The sequence below is a fragment of the Caloenas nicobarica genome, chromosome 14 (genome assembly GCF_036013445.1).
Source record: "Caloenas nicobarica isolate bCalNic1 chromosome 14, bCalNic1.hap1, whole genome shotgun sequence".
In the NCBI taxonomy this organism is placed as follows: domain Eukaryota; kingdom Metazoa; phylum Chordata; class Aves; order Columbiformes; family Columbidae; genus Caloenas; species Caloenas nicobarica.
In genome coordinates, this window is record NC_088258.1 from 3,671,558 (window position 1) to 3,692,170 (window position 20,613).

Consider the following 20,613-nt stretch of genomic DNA (forward strand, 5'->3'; position numbering starts at 1 on the left):
AATTTATGCTGAAACTACTGCGCTATTGAGTAGAATTGGAGAGGGGGAAATGATGGCTCATTTGTGGCTCTTTCATAGGAAAGCACATTGATGCAATTTTTCTATCACTATATTTTTTTTCTGCTGAGCGAGGTCTTGCCGTACTTCCCCCAGAATCTGTATTTGCAAACCGCTCACACCGGTATAGCGTATTTCCCGTGTTTTGTTTTACGATGCATCACGTACGTTTTGCGCGCGAAGAGCAGGAGTTTGCGCTGTATTTGACGGGACTTAGCACAGGGGTCTCTGCCAGGAGTCCCAGAACCATCCTTGGTTCAGAAACTGGTTAGTCCTTGTTCTAAAATAGGTGGCTTCTGAGACAATGCAACAAAATTCTGCTTTAGTGTTCGCGTAAGCATGCACTATAGCAAACTAGGTTTGGACACAGAGACATTCATTAAGTCTTCTGCGTATTGTAGCAATAGAACAAAAGCAAAGGAGGTTTTTTTTTTCCTTTATGTAAATGCGTATTCCAATCACAGACAAAGAAAACAACACTCCTATTTAATACTTGAGTGATTTTTTTTTATGACTTATGATCAGGTAGTATTGTAGCTGGTGTGATTGCCGGAAAAACTTTTTTAATATGGTTTTAAGATTTCTTTATCTGATATTTTGTTTTGCAGTATTATGTGCCAAGAATCTTGCAAAAAAGGACTTCTTCAGTGAGTATGCCCTAACTTTATAACCTTCTGCTCTTGATTAATCAGGTTTATTTGTAGATTGTGCGTTACTGTCGTGGCTCATTGATGTATGCCGTTTGTTCTGCAGTTCCATTCTTGTGGTAACATTGCGTTACTACATGAGTACACACTACCCTGAGTTGTACTTAAAGATAGTGTAGACTCCAGGGTTAGAAAAACCTGAGGACTCAAAAATTCTGGTTGGAAGTCTGACTGATGAGACCACAAGCATGTTGCTGCTTCCATTTCTGTGTGCGGTACCAAGAGCATCCATCCCAAAGATGCCTCTGTTTGTAAAGTGAGCCAAGGGTACCAGCGAAGTATCCCAGTGCTGCAGTCTCAATATTCTGTTAAGGACTGAATAAAAATGACATCTTATCAGCATGCATGGGTCACTGTTAAATTAAGCACATTTAACCTTTTGTTTTTTAAAAGCTTTCACAATATTTGGCAGGTACCAATCTGTGTGACAGAAATTCATTATCTAATTAAGAACTCAATTCTCCATTTTGGATTTACTAAAGCAGTTTGGGGACAATGGCAGCTTCCCTTTCTTGAGGGGGGAACAAGCAGGAGCTCATGATAGTGTCATCTCGGAAGAAACAAGCCCCAAAGTATTTTGTTTAACAGCGCCTTTTCCCTTCCACAGGACTTCCCGACCCATTTGCAAAAATAGTTGTTGATGGGTCAGGTCAGTGCCATTCAACTGACACTGTGAAGAACACGTTGGACCCCAAATGGAACCAGCATTACGACCTGTGAGTTGTTCATAAAGACATGAGTAAAAACGTTCCAGGGATTTATCTAATAAGCAGAATGCAGGGGTTGGCACTGCAACTTCATTTTGTGTTAGCGAGAAGCGTCACGTTTGCTGAGGAGGACTGAATTTTTGCAAGCAGAAATTACCTGGTAATGAAGGAGTGGTACTTTGCTTTTAGGTGTTTGAATTTGGAAATATTTGTGTGTCAGGTACACAGCACAGCTGCTTAAGTTGAGCTGTGCTGGAGCAGTGCAGTCCAGCTTTTACAAAAGATTGTCCTTGTTATAGTGATTTATTTTCTTCAGTTTATTAGAAACATAAATTTGAAAGTTCTGTACATTAATCAGCTTGTTGCATAGCTTTTAATGAGGCTGTCTGTAGTTAAATTCATGCTGCAGCCATATCAATTTAATGTGCTCTGTGAAATCATAGTGCAGTAGTTAATTAATAACACCGTTTCAGGCTTAAGCACTTCTGTATTTATAATAAAGCAGCATGACCAAGGTACTAAAATGTATCAGAATTTGTACCAGATAAAGCATAAATTCTGTGGGGTGGAAAGAGGTTATTTTTTCTAAAATTGCTCTTCCAATATGTATTTTCCTAGATATGTTGGGAAGACAGATTCTATAACCATCAGTGTATGGAACCATAAAAAAATCCACAAGAAGCAGGGAGCTGGCTTCCTGGGGTGCGTGCGACTCCTCTCCAACGCCATCAGCAGGCTAAAAGATACTGGGTGTAAGAGCAATTCCTACCTGGTGCAATCAAGAACCTTCCTGCTTTATATCTGCACACAGCATTTTGTTGATCTTTCCAATTCTCATTTGCAGACCAACGTTTGGATCTATGCAAACTAAATCCCACAGATACCGATGCCGTACGAGGCCAAATAGTGGGTAAGAATACTCTCGGCTAAACCTGTATCTTGTTGAGTAAATTACTATACGGACAAGTGTTGTATTAAAAAAAAGAAACTTGCAGTCATTAGTGCTTCTGTGCCTTTTCTGTGTTGTTTCTTCTGACTTTAATGGGATTAAATCATATAACCCGAAAAAACTTACGTTGTACTCCTACGTAGGAGTTTGTTTTCTCTCAGTTGATAATAGGAAATAATATTAAAAAGAGGGAATGTGTCTGGCAAGGGTTCTAATGCAGCTCTGGAAGGGTAAATGTTACTGTGAGGCTGCATTTGGGCTGAGGTGACAGGCAAAGATAATCTTACATGGAAAAGAGGATCTGGAGGAATTAAAAGGAAATTTGCCAATTGCTGGTTTGATACCTTTGACTCATGCAACCGATTTCCAAATTTCAACAGGGCAGTGCTAGTTTTATGCCTAATTTACCCCATTTTACAACATTTTGCTGCCCTCCAACCCAAGTTTTTCATTGATATATAAATACATTGGGCAAAACCCAAATTCTCACTGTCGTGATGACATCTAGTGGTGAGCAGTTTCTTTCCAGCTGACCTTTCAGGGTCCTCAGGAAACACAGATGTAGATCCTGACATTTTGATACTTACAGAAATAGACTCAGCTTAAATTTTGATGTTGTGATGCCTCTGATTTCTCTTCTCCATTTTTAAAAAATCAGTAAACTTTAGGGTTATAGAAGGAGTTTTGGTAAGTGATGTGCTCTTGAGTAGGATATAGCTTTCCTTCATATTTTACTCTGTATAAATGTGGATTGTTTGGCTTTATGTTTTTTTTAAGAGAACAGTTGTTCTTTTATTATTAAGTTTCATTTGTTTGGTTTTTATTTCAGTCAGTTTACAGACACGGGACAGAATAGGCACAGGAGGTTCCGTAGTAGACTGTAGAGGGCTTTTGGAGAATGAAGGGTAAGGATTGCTTTCTTTACACTCCATTAGAAAAAATGGTTTATATGTGGAAATCATGTAATTAACACTAGAAATATTAAATATCGGTGTGACTAATCTATTGTCTGGGAATATGTCTCCAGTAGTAAGGTTATAGCTGGATACTTGCTTGAAGTAAATAAGCTAAACTGGGTAGGATTTGGTGGTTTTGTGTTACCGGTGCTTCCCGCACTTCCATGAGAAATTCGAGGTATAAAAACATTGAGAAAGTGGCCTATCTTGCATTAAAAGTTTGGAGTAATGGAGAGAGAGAGAGAGAGAAACGGTGATTTCTGCATTCACGTCTCTGTGATGGAAACTCTTGAAGTTTCCCCATTTTCAGAACGGTTTATGAAGATTCCGGGCCGGGGAGGCCGCTGAGCTGTTTTATGGAGGAACCAGCACCATACACAGACACTACGGGCGCTGCTGGTGGAGGCAACTGTCGCTTCGTCGAGTCCCCCGGCCAGGATCAGAGGCTCCAGGCACAGCGACTGCGGACTCCTGAAGTCCGAGGTCACGTACAGACACCTCAGAACAGACCCCACGGTCACCAGTCGCCTGACCTACCAGAAGGCTACGGTAAGACTTTTCCAGAACTATAAACCTGAAGTTTTTCCTAAAGACTTTAGGGAAAAATTCTCCCATTTTAAGAAAGAGATGCGTTTTACCTGTTAGAACGTGCAGCATCCGTGTACATCTAATGGTCTGCATTTTGGAAAAGGAACCGAGCAGCGCAGATGGGAGTTTGGGATTGGCTAATTAGCAGTTGGTTATGCCAGGATACACGGAGGGGTTGATGGTAAATTAAACACAAGTTTGTGGTATGATGCTGTTACAGAAAATTCACTGCTAATCTTGGCTGTGTATCTAGGGAGAACGAATGTCAGGAGCTCTTTAAACTAGAGCAGAAATGCTATTTTTTCCTTCCCCCTTGGCATGTTGTGTAGGTTTGAGCCCACATTTGAGAAAAGATCAGGAAAATATAAAAGCAACAAAGAAGCCAGTAGTACAGAGGATTAGAAAGGATAAGATTAAGGAGAATTTAAATCTCGGAAAAGAGCACACCAAATCTAGGAGTAAAGAAATCCAGTTTGGGGGTTTGGCTTGTCTCAAGATCTAAAAATAAAAATGCAAACTAAAACATACTGGTGTATGGATTTGTGAGTTTCAGAAAGAACACTGAAATGTGTAGTCAAGTAAATTTGTGAAGAAAGTGTGTAAGGACAAAGCAGTCCATGCTGCAAGAGATCAGGTGGGATGGATCAAGTACTTTATCATAGCTCCGACAGAAAGATGATGTGTGAATGGCTCTGAACAAACTGTTTATTCTGATTTTTTTTTTCAGATTTGTAATTAGGAATAATCTTTCTTCCCTTTCCATAGAACAAAGAACAACGGTACAGGGACAGGTTTATTTTTTGCACACACAGACTGGAGTCAGCACATGGCATGACCCGAGGATACCAAGGTATGTATTTATAGTTACAAAGTCAGGTTTTTTTGTTTGTGTGTGTATGGCAGTGAGCTGTATCTTTAACAGCAAAAATCTATTACATGGCTTGTCTAAATTTAAAGGGAGACCTACAAGCAGAGGAATCATTTTGGATTTTTCTAGTTACCTTTTCACCAAATGTTAAGTATTGCTCTTTTTGAAAGAAAGAATTGTCTACTTGTGATTCATTTAAAACAAAAAGGAAAAAATATGTAGCCCTTCAGGAATTCCCATTTGACAAATTCTTCCTAAAATGTTCATGTGACTTTGTTTTTTGATGAAGGTACAGATTTCTGAATCTTACCTATTTTTTTTTGGTATGAAAACATTTTGGACTGCAAATTGAATTAAAAAGTGACTACTTCCTCAAAGCCATTGTTTCTTGAGTATTGAACTTGTAACTTTTGCTCTAATAGTGCTCACTTATATAGAACTGAAGGAGAGATTACTCGTCCTCTTTAAACTCGAAGTGGTGTTGAGGTTTTTTATGCTTTAGACCAATGATTTGCAGCTAGAAAATGTGACTCCTCCATATGATTAACTGAGTAAAGCCTCTCTAAACCTTAACCTGCAGTTAATCCTTAGTCTTTGTGACTAAGGTCTGGTGCTGTTCCTTGAGGAGCTCTGAATCTGGGACCACCTGCACACCAGATTCTAGAGGGAAACACAAAAATTTGTAACTCTTCAGCTGCTGTGCTGCCTGGATAATACACAAACGTGATACGGGATATTAGAAAAATGATATAACGTGGTGTAGGCAAAAGTGTTGATAAAACCACAGTGTGTGGAAGGATATGAAAAATAAAGTTGAGAGGGAAAGAGAAAATAGGTGATGTTAGATTAGCTGGTATCATTGGCAGAACATTCGTTCGTGCCACTTATGTCAGGCTTGTGTGCCCAGAGCTTTGTCCCTTCTTCAAGTGATGCTGGTTGGTCAGATAAAAGGTGCTGCTGCTTCTCACAACAAATCTTAGAGCCAGGTTTTCAGGACCAACAACGTCAGTGGACACAACAGTGTCTTGTGAGTCGCAGGTCGCTCTTATTTTAGTTAAAGGTGGCTTTCCTGCTCCCAGGTTGCAGTGCAAAAACCTAACCTTGGCATTTAGCACAGATGGAGGTTAAAACTTGCTGTAATCAGATCTCTAAAGTACTTTCAGATGCACAGCTGATTGAAACAAATGTTTTCAACCATAATCTCCTTTAAGGAGCCTAACAAAGGCTTGTCTGTCTGCCCCTGTATCCCCGGCTGCCTTGTGATCCCTCTGACACTAATGAAGCCTTTGGTGTGTTTCTACCTTTTCTAAAGTTTCTCAGTTTACTCATTTATACTGATGTTGCACGGTTAGATTTAGGTAAGGAAATATATAGAGGGGTGTCTCCAACCCTGGATAAAAGATGAATCCATGCCAGCTGTCTAGAGAATACTTTGCTTAACAATAGCTTTTCTGTCTAAAAATAAACTTATTTCCTCCTTCCTTTTCTTGCCGTTCTCAGTGTTTTAAACTGTGTTGTCTGGGCTCTTAAGTGTTTTCAATTTTCTAGGTGTAAATACATCCTATGTATTGAATTCAAATACAACGTTAATGTGAATGACAACCTTTAGCAGCGCTTAGAACGAGACCAAAAATTGATCTAGGATGAAAGGGGTGGATGTGTTGGTACAGCCTTACTCTCAATGTTTTAGAAGTCAAATAGTTAGGATTTTAACCTTGTCTAATTAACGAAGTGATTTTTTTTTTTAGGTGATTTTAGTATTTGGCTGCCTTAGCTTCTTAACTTACTGAGATCTTTGGAGACTCAATGGATGGTGCAGAGGCCTTTGCTTAATTGTTTGGTTTTCTGCACATGGATCACATTAGTGTTAACGGGATTTTTTGTGTGAAATTTTTGTTACAAAAAAATGTCTTTTCCTCTTTTTACAGCCCTCAGAAGCCCTGTCATCACCTAAATGATACTGAAGTTGCAAATTAAAGTTATTTTTAAACTGTACAGATTTGATGCTTGCAAAGCGTTTCAAACACAGAAAATGTTTTGCAACTTTTTGTTTGTTTTTCTTCTTAGAGACCTTAACAGTGTGAATTGTGATGAACTGGGACCTTTGCCTCCAGGTTGGGAAGTTCGAAGTACAGTTTCAGGAAGGATATATTTTGTAGATCACAACAACAGAACCACACAATTCACAGATCCACGACTACATCACATCATGAAGTAAGAACCTTGCTGATAAATAATTCATCTCAGGTTTGGATTCTTAAACCTTTTATTTTTGTCCAATTTTAACTATAGTTTGGGAGTCAAGAGAGGCTGAAAAACTGCACGATAATGATATTGGGGAACAGATGCAACCAGTGCTCTAGTCAGAGCCTGAGCGTTTGTTCTCAGCGCTGGTTTTATCTAAACGAGACTCTTCCAAAATGTTTTTACTATGCTTTGCAGTGCTCAGGTTTGAGGGAGGGCTTCCTTATTTCAGCACAACACTGATCTCTTTAAACTGGTTTGACGCAATTGCCCCAAGCTGTGCTGGAGCGAACATGCAGTTGTGGAAATGCTGGGCTGTGGGGCAGAGGCTCTGCCAGGCGGTTCCACAACCGTCAGCTCGTGCCTCTCTGGATCAGCAGTTCTCGTTCTGTGCTGGACCCGAACTGGTTTCATTGAGCTCCAGACAACAGGAATATCAAGCCAGCTGGAGTCTGGTGCTGTGCACAGCCGGCTCGGGTTTAGCAGAATTTAATAAGCTCAAGCTCTGCATCCTGCAGAGGCAGCTGAACTGTTGGAGAAGCAGCCCTGGAGCAGCCTGGCAGTGCTGCTTGTGCCCAGGATCAGACTTTTTTCCTGGAACTGGGTTATCTGTGCTTGAAGCCAGCTGGGGAATCTTTGTATCAAAAAAATAATTTCTCCACAAGCCAAATAAAGCACTGATTGATAAGTATAGTTGAATGTATGAAGCTACAGCTATTTCAGACAAGGACATCTTTCTCTTTTAATAACCATAGGTGCAGTACTTCCACTGTGTCAAGAATCCCCAGTGTTATTTTGCATGGAGCTGGAATAAAATTCCTGACAGTTGTTAGATGGTTCCTCTTAGGAAGCTGCTGTTTGTTTCAGTAGAGGTCTCTCTTTGTGTTCTGCTCTTGAAAGTTGTCTCCGAATGGGGGAAACACCACAGAAACTTTTTGATTACTGCTCGGCCAGCATTCAGTGATCGTGCTCCACAGCCTTCTCACAATGTATTGCCATATAAAGACTGAGATGAAAAATGTTGAAGCTCTTCATTGTAAATATGTGTTTCTACATCCCTGAATACAGGGTAACGATGCTGTAGAACTTACCCAGCTGAATATGCATTTCACTCCAGGTTCCTCCTAGAGAAGCTTGATCAGTTCTTCCATTGTTGTTTTACATATTCCTTTTGATTATGCTTCTCGAATAAATATTTTACTCTCCTTTCAAAGCCATCAATGCCAGCTAAAAGAGCCCAGCCAGCAGCCTCTGCCAGCTCCGAACGAGGGCTCACTAGAAGACGGTGAGGAGTTGCCTGCACAAAGATATGAAAGAGACTTGGTACAAAAGTTGAAAGTTCTTAGACATGAGCTCTCTCTTCAGCAACCACAAGCTGGTCACTGTCGCATCGAAGTATCCAGAGAGGAAATATTTGAGGTATTTGATTGACTTGTTACTACTAATAGCAGCTTTTGTCATTCAATAGTTAAGTAAAACTGGTCTTGAATTATAGCAGCTCTGCTTCATGAGGGAGGTAGAGGATGCGACCAAGTATTAACGGAGCTGTCCTTGGAATTTGCTTTAGATTAGCACGTTAGCAGAATAATGTTTTCTGTAGTTGAGTAACTATGTATTACAGTAGTGTATCTTAGTAGACTCAATTACAGGAAGGAAATAAAATGTCTGATTGTAAAAAATACACATGTAGGAATCCTACCGTCAGATAATGAAGATGAGGCCAAAGGACTTGAAAAAGAGGCTTATGGTGAAATTTCGAGGAGAGGAAGGCCTGGATTACGGAGGAGTAGCAAGGTGAGATTTGGGGGGTTGTCTGACACTTTTTAACTGTAAAATTATCCTTAAAGCAACCCATGGCTGATATAATTCCCTTTCAAATGATCTGTTAATGGTATGTGTAAGTTATTTGTGGTTTAGTGTATAGGTGGTGGTTGTAGCTTCAGTGTTCGCATCATGGTAGATTGGAACGTGGAAATGTGATTTAACAGTTGTCCCACAGCCCTCCTGTTGTCAAAGGCTCACGCTAAATCACTTGGCACAACTTGTGTTTGCAAACATTACTGGAATTAAGGCCCGATCGAGGTGTTTCCATTTCCACTCTTCCCCATAGGTACTCTGGTTTCATCACCATTACCCGCTGAGTGTAAAAGGCTTGTTCAGGTTTGGTCATTGATCTTATTGGAGAAAGTGCTGATCCCAGCAACAGGCTCCGTTTTCATAAGTAAAAGTGTGATCTGCTCAAATTGTGAGGTCTTTCGAGAAGCGTATAGACTCTGAAGCAAAAGCCAAGTCACAGTGAAGTTTTGTTAAATACACCTGCCTGATTTCCAGTGAATGGATTGCAAAAGGGTTTCCTTTTTGTTATGTCTCAGCCACATTCAGGAGAGTCCTCTGGTCTGTTGGAGCAGGAATGGAAATGAACTGATCCTAAACAAAGGCTAAAATTTTAGAGAAGATTTGCCTCCCTCTTAAAAATAATAATAGTTCCCTGTGGGTCATATCAGATCTGAAGTTCTGGAGTCGATTGTAACATCATCACCCAAACGTTCATCTTTGCAATGGCTCAGATGCCTGGTAAATTCAGTAATTTCTCAATCCACAGAAGCTGCATCACCCACTGAGGTGTCTTTTAGGAACCCATCGCTGGACAAAGGAGAGAACTTGAAACATTCTGAGCTGCTTTACCTGAGGCAACCTTGAGTGTCTTTGGTGTTGGCATCCTGTTGCCCTGATGGTTTTCGTAATTGGTTTTCATAATTGCCCATTTGCTGCAACAGACTTTTTTCACTTCAAAGCATTAAAGTTGATAGTTCCCTCCAAATATTTTGGACCTGGGATGGGTTTCCAAATTTAATAATCACGGGATATTTGTCATGGTGAGTTGGGAGGTCAGAAATAGCTTTAGTTCCATTCCAGTCCTTGTATGTTACTGAGGTGAGAGAATTTACCTAACCCCCCTCTTTTAATGCATTTGGTCTCTGCCCCTTCTGGGCTGTCTGCTGAAAGCAGAGATTCTCTAGTCATCAAGCATTTGCAGAAGAACAGCTTTTCTAAAGACCTCCAGTGACCGAACTGATTTTAAACAGCAGATTTTTTGAATATTTCTTTACACTGTACAGGTGGCACAGGAGTGAGTCTCTTAGTCTCCAAAAAACAGAACTCTGTACAGAGGCAGGATTTTTTTGGAAGTGGGTCTTGTTCAGACTCAAGTTGTTGATGGCTTGTCTAACAGCTTGTTTGTTATAGCTTCTCTGATGTTAATCCCTTCAGTACTTCTAAACTTAAACAAGTCTGTCTGTGAGGGGAGTAAGACACTTTCTAGGTTTTTAAGCGTACCTTTTTGGTCTGCAAATGGAGGGCAGGACGAGGTGATCTGATTTTGAAATAAGTATTTCATAACTGATGACTAGTTTGATTCACAATGATTGTGTTGTCTGAAACTTAAGTGGAGGTTGCACCCTTCTAAAATACTTTTTTTTTTTTTTCCAGAGAATGGTTGTACTTACTGTGCCATGAAATGTTAAATCCCTATTATGGACTCTTCCAGTACTCCACAGATAATATTTACATGCTGCAAATCAACCCAGACTCTTCTATCAATCCTGTAAGTGTTAACTTCTGAGCAACATACCTGGTTGAAAAGATGTCCCCTGCAGTTTTTTGTTAGAGCTGTTCTTCCGTGACAAGGGTGTAACCTGAAGGGTGAAGCAGAAAGTGTTAATGAGTCTTACATTGATGCAGTATGAAGCAGAGAGGTTTGTTCGGAAATGAAGAACGCGAGAGAGGAGATATCCTTTGATAAATATCGGATTTCTTTGAGACTCCTCGCCACTGAGTGGGATGCATGGCAATTCTGAGAAGGTGTCCAGGAGTGAAATTCATCTTCGCGGGTGGTTGTGTGAGCAGCATCATGTCCTGAGCATCTTCACCCCGTGGCTGTCGGGGCTTGTGTGCCCTTCCTCAATAAGCTGCTGTGCTCAGGGTTTTGGTTTTTTTTTTCCTCCTTACTGGAGGATTTGTATTGATGCAGACACTAAAAAGAGCCACAATTCTGTATTATTACAGGGGAATTTTTCCGGACGTGACATTTCCTGACATTTACTCTGTAAGACGGGGGGGAACAGATTGGAAGAATCTCAACCATAGGACTTAGGCCTCAGTTTTCAAAAATCAGTTTATAAGCAACATGGAGGAAGTGAGCACATGGCCTGCTTCCTCAAGAGCAAAAAGGTTTTGATGGTTGAACAAAGAATAAACTAATTTGTTTGTAATGGTCATATCTTGGATTCTGAGGGATTTATGTGGGTTTTCGTTTCAGGAGTTCTGCCCTTTGAGAGGTCTAGAGCACTTGTATCCAATTTATTGGTTAGGTAATGCACAGAGACTTGTTTGAGGCATTTAATCATTAAATGCTTCTGCTCTTGGTTATGTCATGAGGAAAAACGGTGGCTCCTCTTGCCCAGAGTTGCAGAAAACGTGACTGAACATACAAGTGATGGTGTAGATGTAACCACAAGGTGTCAGTGTCTTCCCACTCCCTGACTTTTTTCTCCTCTCCCTGCAGGACCATTTGTCTTATTTCCATTTTGTTGGTCGGATAATGGGTTTGGCTGTGTTCCATGGACACTATATCAACGGGGGTTTCACGGTTCCCTTTTACAAACAGCTTCTGGGGAAACCCATTCAGCTCTCCGATCTGGAATCTGTTGACCCAGAATTACACAAAAGTTTAGTCTGGATTTTGTAAGTACTGTATTTATATATTGCCTCGCTGTAGGGAGGATGGGGTAGAGCATGTTGGCAATAGTGAGGTAAAGCTTTATAGAAAATGTTTGCCAAAATCTTGTGATTGGGGAGATATGTACAAAATTATTAAAATGCTGTTTCTATAAATGCTGTTTCCATGTCAAAAAGCTCAAGGTACTTGAGGAAAAGTTCTCATTGCAAACTCTGTGTTAACTCTCCTTGCAGCAAAGTAGATACTAAATCGTTAAACTTTGCATGGGTATGGTAGCATATGGCAGTATCAAAATCCAAAGTCAGGACCGAGTTCTGAGGGAAAAAACAGTTTTGTTCAAAAGAAAACTAACTTTGGTTAAAATGGAAATAAACAGAAGTCATTTGGGCCTCTGTACTCTTAGAGTTCAGGAAAAAATCCAATATTGAGTGTAGCTTTGAGACTCCTCAGCACTGCTTTGCATTATCTCAGGGTTTTTTAATTAAATGCTGTTTTAAATTTTATATTTAAAGTTACCTGGTCTCTTCCATGCTTCACACCAATACATGACAGCAGATCAGTTTATTGCTCTGTGTCTGTACATATATATTTGTGTGTTTGTGTATATAGGGTTTAATTATTTCTTCATTATCCTGAGTAATACTAGAATTAGAATAGTGAGGTTGAGATATCTGGTCGGGCTCTTCAGGATGCATTAAGCTACACAGAAATCGGTGATCGTGGAAATATTCCTCTAGTGGTGTGAAATGCAGATGGCGAGTTACTAGGTTTATCCTGTAGACTAAATGTTCAAATAACAAACTGTCAGCATCACCACTGAGAGTTATCAAAATATCAAAACCACCAGGTTTACCCTCTGTCTTTGTGTTGCCAGAGAGAACGATATCACCCCAGTTCTGGACCATACATTTTGTGTGGAACACAATGCTTTTGGGCGGATTTTACAGCATGAACTCAAACCAAATGGCAGGAATATTCCAGTGACAGAAGAGAACAAGAAAGAATATGTCAGGTATTGCAGAACAAAAATATATCCTGCAAGTGCAGTGCAAAGAAAATAGTAAAGAGATTAATTTTTTTTAATATAGTGGAGCTAATGAAGTAAGTATTTGGGGGGGAAATGCTTGAGTCGTAAATGACATAAGCATTTTCACACAATGTTCTATTGTAAGACCTGGGAAGATGAAGCTGTGAATTGTACTTTGTTTTTTCTAACCATAATTAATTGTTGATGGAAAAAGGAACTGATAAGCACTTCTTTCATAGTACAAAATGTGTGTATTAAAACAAGCTCCTCTGTCAAAACGAGCATTTTCCAGCGCTGCTGTAAAAAGCCCAGTCCTGTCTAGCTCATCATCCCTGACTTTTTCTTTTCCCCATGCAGGTTGTATGTAAACTGGCGATTTATGAGAGGAATAGAGGCGCAGTTCCTGGCTCTGCAGAAAGGTTTTAATGAACTTATTCCTCAACATCTCCTTAAGCCTTTCGACCAGAAGGAACTTGAGGTATATGTTTTATCCACATGGAATATTGTTTTGTAATTTGTCTGATCCACAATCAAGCACTGATTTTAAAAAAACAAAACAAACAAAAAACAAACCAACAAAACTTATTCCAACGTACATACCAGAAAGCTGTGTATTTGTTTAACCAAACCCTTTTTTGTTTATTCTAGACATTCTTTAGGTTAACATTATTGAGAGGGCCACTTAAACAGGGAAAGGCAAATACACCGTGTTGTCTGAGTAAGGACTAATGCTTGCAGCAGGTGGTCTGGGCAGGGAGGGAGTGCTGCAAGTTTGGAGGATTGTTGGCAAGACCTTACAGGTTTTCTGCCCCAGAACTTGTTTTTTTCAATAACTGTCTCCCTACATGGCTGTTTCTGTATGCACAGGGACTAAAATAGAAGTGTAATGCATACAGAAAATAAATTAGTCTATCCCGAGGTGCAAAATGCTAGCCCTTAAAATAATTCCTGTTGTAGCAGTTTTTCTTCTGTTTTTTTTGCCTTTTTAAATAAATAAGGTAACCCGTGGAATACGGACCATTTGTGGTGTTGGAAGCACTAGCTGCATGCTGGTCATCCATGCATGCTAATTAATCCCATGGAGTTATTGCATTCCATTTGCTAGCTGCTTGAAAAGGCAGATTAAAAATCCATTAAATATTTCAATACTGTCTGCGTCAGAACAGTCACAACTGTGCTAATAATGTAGATGAGTGCAAGTGGGTGCTGTCTCGGTGGCACAAAAAGGCAGCTGCTAAATAGTAGCTCTCAGAAATGTGAGCCTCAATATGGAATATTACAGGAAATTTAGAATGTGACGCACATTTTGTCTTGAGTTCTCTTTATGTCATTGATTTGTCGTTGCCAGGGCAGGTTGTTAGATTCATGGCCAGCAGTGGCTTTCTTTGACAGTATTTTGCAACCTGGTGTTATCTGGAAAAGAGATTGAAGTAACATGTCTGGTCCATGTCAGAGCCTCTCTAAATGACATCAGAAAACAGATGAAAGTTTCTGTGTCTTGTTGTGGGTTATGGAACAAACAACCAACTAGGATGTTGCCATAAACCCAGAAGGATTCTGTCGTAGTTGGTATTGGCACCGCTAGGACAGATCTGCATCAAGACAGCGATGTTGTGTAGCACAGTAGATGTCATCGCACCTTCCCACTCTGTGCTGTGCCCTCATAATGATGTGCTGTCCTTCTCAGGTAGGACAGATTTAACAAAGCAGGTCTCAAATCGGCTATTGACTCCTTGGCCTCGGTTTCATGACAGTTTAACTGGAGAGATTTACTGCCTGTTCTAAAGTTTTGGAGTGTTACCATGCATCAAAAAGGCAGTTCAAGCACATAAAGAGTGCTGGGCTTCGTGACATCGTTGGATGTATGTTTTGATAGCTGCAAACCTGAAATGACACTGAACGTTAAAGCGTTTTTGTAATCCTTTAACAGCTGATCATCGGAGGCCTGGATAAGATAGACCTGAATGACTGGAAGTCAAACACGCGTCTAAAGCACTGCATGGCAGACAGCAATATCGTGAAGTGGTTCTGGCAAGCGGTGGAAACGTTTGATGAAGAAAGAAGGGCAAGGCTGCTGCAGTTCGTGACGGGCTCGACGCGTGTCCCACTTCAAGGTTTCAAGGCTTTACAAGGTGACTGATGTGGAGGCCGAGTTAATCTGTGGTGGGGGACAGAGATAACAATCATGTGGTATTTAGCCCCTTGTAAAATATCAGCGTATTACTGGGTAACTCAAGCCTTTACAAACTTTAGATCCCAAGAGCAGTTTTTCATTTGTCAGCAGCTCTGCTGATGGCAAACGCTTCAGCTGTTGCTGATAGCAAGAGAAGCCAGTAAATCTGTCATCGTGTTGCACGTTGACTGGTGTCAATATGAGCTTATCAGTCTCCTCCAACTCTGTGGACTTATGTTAAAATCACTGCATGCAAGAACACACATGATTATAGAGCTGACCGAACAACTTTTCCACATGAAAATTCTATTCCCTTCGTTGTTTGAGAGCAAACCATTAGACTTAAAAACAAGTTACTGAAAATTTCGAATTTTTAATCAGAAAAGGTGGCAGTTGTCCTAGGCTGTTGTGATTCTCCTGGTAACGTTCCATCTGTTGGCTGATGGTAAACTGATGTTCAAAATTAAAATACACAGTTCTGTTTTACAATGAAAACCTTCTTGCACTTAAGTCTTTACATTTTTTTAAGGTGCAGCTTTGCTAATATAAAATTCAGCAGCTTTCCAAAATACTGTACATTCAGTGGCACAAACAGCCCTGTCGCTTCTGCCATCCCTTCATCAGCTGCAAATCTGACGTAGAGATTTAGCCTGTGACATGTTAACAGCTGGAACTGTGATTTTTCTCTCTTGCCTTTCTATGAGTAGCAAAACCTGTGTGCGTGAATGATGGTTTGGTGAAGTGCATTAACTAGCATGTCTGTCTGTAAGGTTCTACAGGCGCTGCAGGACCCAGACTGTTTACCATCCATTTAATAGATGCAAACACAGACAACCTTCCAAAAGCCCACACTTGGTAAGACGAAAACATTCTGCATGGCGGTGTTCGCTTTCCCTTTGTATTGCTTTAAAGGAGTCATCCCTGTTGATCCTGGCTGTGGATTAGCCCTGGGATATGCAGAGATGGCTCCCACATGTCCTTTGCTAACTTGGAAACATCTGTACTCCGCAGCCAGCAAAATAATCAACTTCTCTTCTTATAGTTTGTCTTCTGTACTATCCGTGGTTTTCATTTAGCCCAGAGTTGATTATTCCAGACAATGAGATGTTTGTAAGTTTATTTCTACACGTTCAGCAAAGGTGTTCACCGAGAAATGACTCACAGCAGTGAGTCCTCACGCAGGATTACAGAGAATAGTTTTCAGATGTAAAATGTAGGAGAAGTGCGCTATTGGTACGGTACGGGCACAGAGCTGAGCTCCGCTACGGAAGTCTCGCTCTATTAGAGGCAGGAAATCATTTCAGCAGCGGCACATGTTGTCTGCAGGCGGAGCGGTGAGTGAACCGGCTGCTGTCTCGCTTTATTTGCACGTCTCCTGCATCTGCCACCTGCCTCCTCCTCCCTATTAAGTTGTGCATTCCTGCTGCAGACTACAGTTGTTTTTTATCTTGTCTCCTTCAGCCACTGAAGTGGCTGAGGCTTTCTTTGATTTTTTTTACAAATTCTATCTATATTCTTTGTAGCTTATCTCAATTTTTTTTCCCCAATACATATTTCAGATTCATATGCTGCAATGTCTTGTTATTTTACCTCCAGCTTTAACCGGATTGACATTCCGCCTTATGAGTCGTACGAGAAGCTTTATGAGAAGCTGTTGACAGCTGTGGAAGAGACATGTGGGTTTGCTGTGGAGTGAAAAAGCAACCAAAGGAAACAGATGCTAGCTCATGAACCACCAAATAAAAGCTAGAAGAAGCTTGCTGTGAACTTCCTGCTAAGCTGTCTGAAGCATCGGAACTCTGGACAACTTAGAGACGGGGCTGTTGCCCTTGCGCCGCTGGTGGATGAGGGTGGGGGTAGGGGCTTTTGTTGGTGGTTTCCAACTCTTCTTTTTGTTTGGTTTTGTTTTTCTCCCCTTTGTTACAATAACCCCTTCCCTCTTCTTCCATCCCCCATAAAACAAAAATACAGCCAAGTTCAGCATTTGGCTTTGGTTACACAGGATATTCTGCTAGATTTGTAACACATATTGTGATAGGGTCAGTGACCTGTGGGGTTTTTTTTAATAGGAGAATCAAAATGTAATTAAGAACGAGCTTGATTTGCTGAGGACTTGCAGCTGGTACCAGTACCTGGTTGGTCTGTCTTAAATCAAGCTTGAGCCCTCGTAGAGTCCGGCGGGTGCAGAGTGTCTGACTGGCACTGGAATTTGCATTGCACATTTTAAACAGCAGTTCAAAAAGTAAACTTCTAGCAGAAAATACCTCCACACGAACATTTAACTGAAAGGTAAAGAAATCCAAGCTCTGCCTTAGCAGGAAGCTCCCAGTGGAAGCTGCGGCTCACATTGAGAAAAGTGAAGGAATCTGGGACAGCTTAAACGGTATTGTGTGATTTCTTTTTGGTTGTCCTGGCTGAAATCTAATTGTTTTGCACATGAAAACAATTATTTCCTCCTGCAGAATTACTTTCCATAGTTCGTTCAGATGTAAGTACCTTGCGGAGAAGCCTTGTGAGGAGGAGACAGAGGATAAAAATCTGTTCAGTCCCAAAGCTGTGATTTCTGTGCCACTGTTTTACCCGAGATTTGTTTGTGTGACTTCAAATTGTAAGACTCTCATGGAAATTGCTAAAAGCTGAGTTAACAGAGCAGAATTCTGAAGTTTTTGGCCTTGGGAAAGGTTTTTTTGGAGGTTGAGGTAAAAGGGTAAGTATACAGTGAGTACATTTTTAAATGTTACAGAAAGCTATTGGAAGAATTTATGACTTCAGTTCTGTAGGGATGAAAATTTCTCCAGAGAGCCATATAAGGCTATTTTTTCAAATATCTGAAACTAATATTAAAAGGTTTGTTCTCTAACACATTGCTAAAACAACTTCCCAGGGGAAACAAAAGCAAATCAAATACCTGAATCACTAACATTTTTTCCAGTTTGCACACCGTGATGAGACAGTATTTTAACAAATAACGCAGCTTCAGAAAGACCCGGTTACCTATCAAACTTAAGTAAACTTAAGTAAAGCAGACTTACTTGTATAGGATTTTTTTCTTTGGCAAGCCTGATTTTTAGAGAGATCCATTACTGAAACCTCTAACAGATGTGATGTTTATGGAATAGTGCATTGAAATTCAGCTGTGGGTAAGAGGTCATTCGTAGAAGATGTCTACTGGAATACTTCCATTTTGTCTTTTTTTTTAATTGAATTTGATAATAGCTTTAAACTGTGATAGGACAGAAAGTAGACATTTGTCAAAACCCTAGTGTCTTTCTCTGTTTCGTTTGTGGTTTTCTTTTTCCCATTGACCATAATTCTTGTGATTTGTTGTTGGGAGTAAGGACTGCATCGGAGGTGTAAAATTGTACCATATTGTGAGATTTGCACGGGGTGGCTAAAGATGCTCATCCTGCAAGACTGTCCAGGAGAGGCAGATTTAGACCCACGTTCTGTAGGAATCTTCTGGCACTTGGGGACCGGTTTCTGCAGTGCTGGTTGTTGGGACGTAAATGAAACTACGTGACTCTTTTGCAGAAAAGAGAGGAAATGCAACTATCTGCAGAGGAGCATCTGTACGGTCTTGGGCTGAGTAGCGGAATCCCCACGGCCCCGGCTTTTTGAAATGGCTGTGAAGTCGTACCTGTTCACGGAGTGTATTTCATCCTTTCAGTACGTTTGAATGTGCAATAAACCAGCCAGATGGGGGCGGGGGACGGAAGGCAAAATGGATTATTGCCCAAAAGCTTTGCATGCAGTTTCACGTGGATTTTTCACTAAAAGAGTTTGAAAAAAAATATATACTAAATCCCACTACTAAGGAAAATCCTATCACGCAAGCTCTACATGCAGCACAGCTGGCTCAGTAAAAACCAGGTGAGGTGAAGGTAAAGGCCCTTGATTTGGAGATCTATAGATCATGTAGCTTCATGTCAGCGACACAGTTGGCATATGATAGTTCCTAATGTCTTTGCTAGCTCAGTGTTTGATTGAATGCACAAAATAAGAGTAAGCAAGGAGTGTTGTTTTGAAAAGTCTGTCTGTTTTTTGCTGTATTTAAAAGCCCTTGTCAAGGTACCTCCTCCATGCTGATAGTAATGAGAATAGGGCACTGTCATTTGAATTATTTCAGTTCTCTTTTAAAACAGCTTCACCACCTCTCCCATTGCGTTGTCTTTGCAATTTTGTGCCACTTCAGTGACGATGAAGACTTTTTTTGTATTGTTCTGTACACGCATTTGAGGCAGGCCTTAAAGCTGGCTGGCTGGCTGGAGGAAAAATAAAGAGGTGAGGCAGAACGGGGGTGAAGCGATGGCTGGTCCTTCCCGGGGCTGGTTTCCGGGCTGGGGAAGGATGAAACACGAACTTGGCTCGAGCCGGTGACCCTCGGAGATCTCGGGAGCTGTTGGGATTAACCTCCGCTGTCGGAATTTGGATGTTTGTTCCCACTTGTTCCGCCAGCCCTTGAACTGGTTGTTAACTTCTCAAACTTGCCCAAAGAATTACCATCGAGTCTGGTGTCCGTTTTGTCATTACACGTTCCGCCTTGTAACACGGAGACTCTTGGATCTGAAGGAAACACAAGGGACGGCGTTGTCTTTTATTCCTGTCCTAAAGGCAAACCCAAAGCTGGTCCGTCGGCACAGAGCTCCCGTGCTCGCCCTGATCCTGCTCATCAGCCTGTCCTACCTGCTCAGGGATGTAGGAAACCACCACTTTGCTCGTGTTCTAAATCTGGAAGAAATGAGAACATTCTAGGAACGTTAGCGTTAGCTTGGGCATTATGTTAGACGAGACCCCGCTTCACAAAAAGGCTGCTCGAAGCTCCAGGTGGTGAAATCGGCGTTTGCTCAGCAGTTCTGTACTCAGTTCAGGTCGAGGTGGTTATAAAATCCAACAGATTTTGTAAACTAATGATCCAGCCCTGGGCCCTCTGGAGCCGCTGCCCAGGTTCAGGGCCGCGTGGCACAGCAAGTTCCCAGAAACACAGTATGGATCTGGTTTTAATTTGGTTTTTTGTTGTTGTTCCTCAACCACTTTATAATGTATTTTTTTAATTTATTATTTTGTAATGTCATGTTTAAGTATTGCTGCTATCCTTGTTATTCTTCCCACTGTTTTTATTGCAGATTTATTTTGTGAAAGTTGTACACTAATGTTTCATTTTATGTCTAAATCAAAGTATTTAAAGAAATACTAGTTCTATTTAATGTGGTTATGGAACCAGCTGGAATAAACAGTGATTGTATAGTAGGCTGGACCCAGGAGGTCATTTTCATTTTTGTTACATATGCAATAAACTCACAACTTTAAATTCTTGGTATCCACCATTTTGTTCATTAAAATATTTATGGAAGTCACAGGAAAACTGATACGCTTATAATTAAGGAGTGTGGTGGTGCTGCGCGTAGCCGGGGATGGGGTGGAGGAGAAAGGCAGCAACGGCAGAAAAATATCGCCGTCATTAAAAATTCTGCAGCTTTACAAAATACCGAGTAAGATTAAATAAAAGATGATAGTAATGGTGTGTTTGACAGACAGAATTCAATGTGATGAAGTCGCCCCAGTGTTGGCAGTGACTGGTCTCATGAATAATGAGCATCGT

The 20,613-nt window shown here is 40.8% G+C and overlaps 1 protein-coding gene across 4 annotated transcripts in view; it reads left to right on the forward strand.

Moving 5' to 3' along the window:
• Positions 1-20,307, forward strand: part of SMURF1 (SMAD specific E3 ubiquitin protein ligase 1) — a 44,732-nt gene extending 24,425 nt beyond the window's left edge. Inside the window, exons 2-18 of one of the 4 annotated variants that reach the window (XM_065644671.1) lie at positions 666-704; positions 1,372-1,480; positions 2,090-2,223; positions 2,316-2,381; positions 3,250-3,325; positions 3,672-3,925; positions 4,730-4,814; positions 6,900-7,046; positions 8,291-8,495; positions 8,767-8,870; positions 10,566-10,680; positions 11,641-11,819; positions 12,689-12,826; positions 13,199-13,319; positions 14,772-14,973; positions 15,785-15,869; positions 16,611-20,307. In XM_065644671.1, coding sequence (XP_065500743.1) covers positions 666-704; positions 1,372-1,480; positions 2,090-2,223; positions 2,316-2,381; positions 3,250-3,325; positions 3,672-3,925; positions 4,730-4,814; positions 6,900-7,046; positions 8,291-8,495; positions 8,767-8,870; positions 10,566-10,680; positions 11,641-11,819; positions 12,689-12,826; positions 13,199-13,319; positions 14,772-14,973; positions 15,785-15,869; positions 16,611-16,710 — 2,159 coding nt within the window. In that variant the 3' untranslated portion in view covers positions 16,711-20,307. The remainder of the gene's footprint in view (positions 1-665; positions 705-1,371; positions 1,481-2,089; positions 2,224-2,315; positions 2,382-3,249; positions 3,326-3,671; positions 3,926-4,729; positions 4,815-6,899; positions 7,047-8,290; positions 8,496-8,766; positions 8,871-10,565; positions 10,681-11,640; positions 11,820-12,688; positions 12,827-13,198; positions 13,320-14,771; positions 14,974-15,784; positions 15,870-16,610) is intronic. The other 3 variants (XM_065644672.1, XM_065644673.1, XM_065644674.1) reach the window with 3 other exon arrangements.
• Positions 20,308-20,613: the final 306 nt, after the last annotated feature.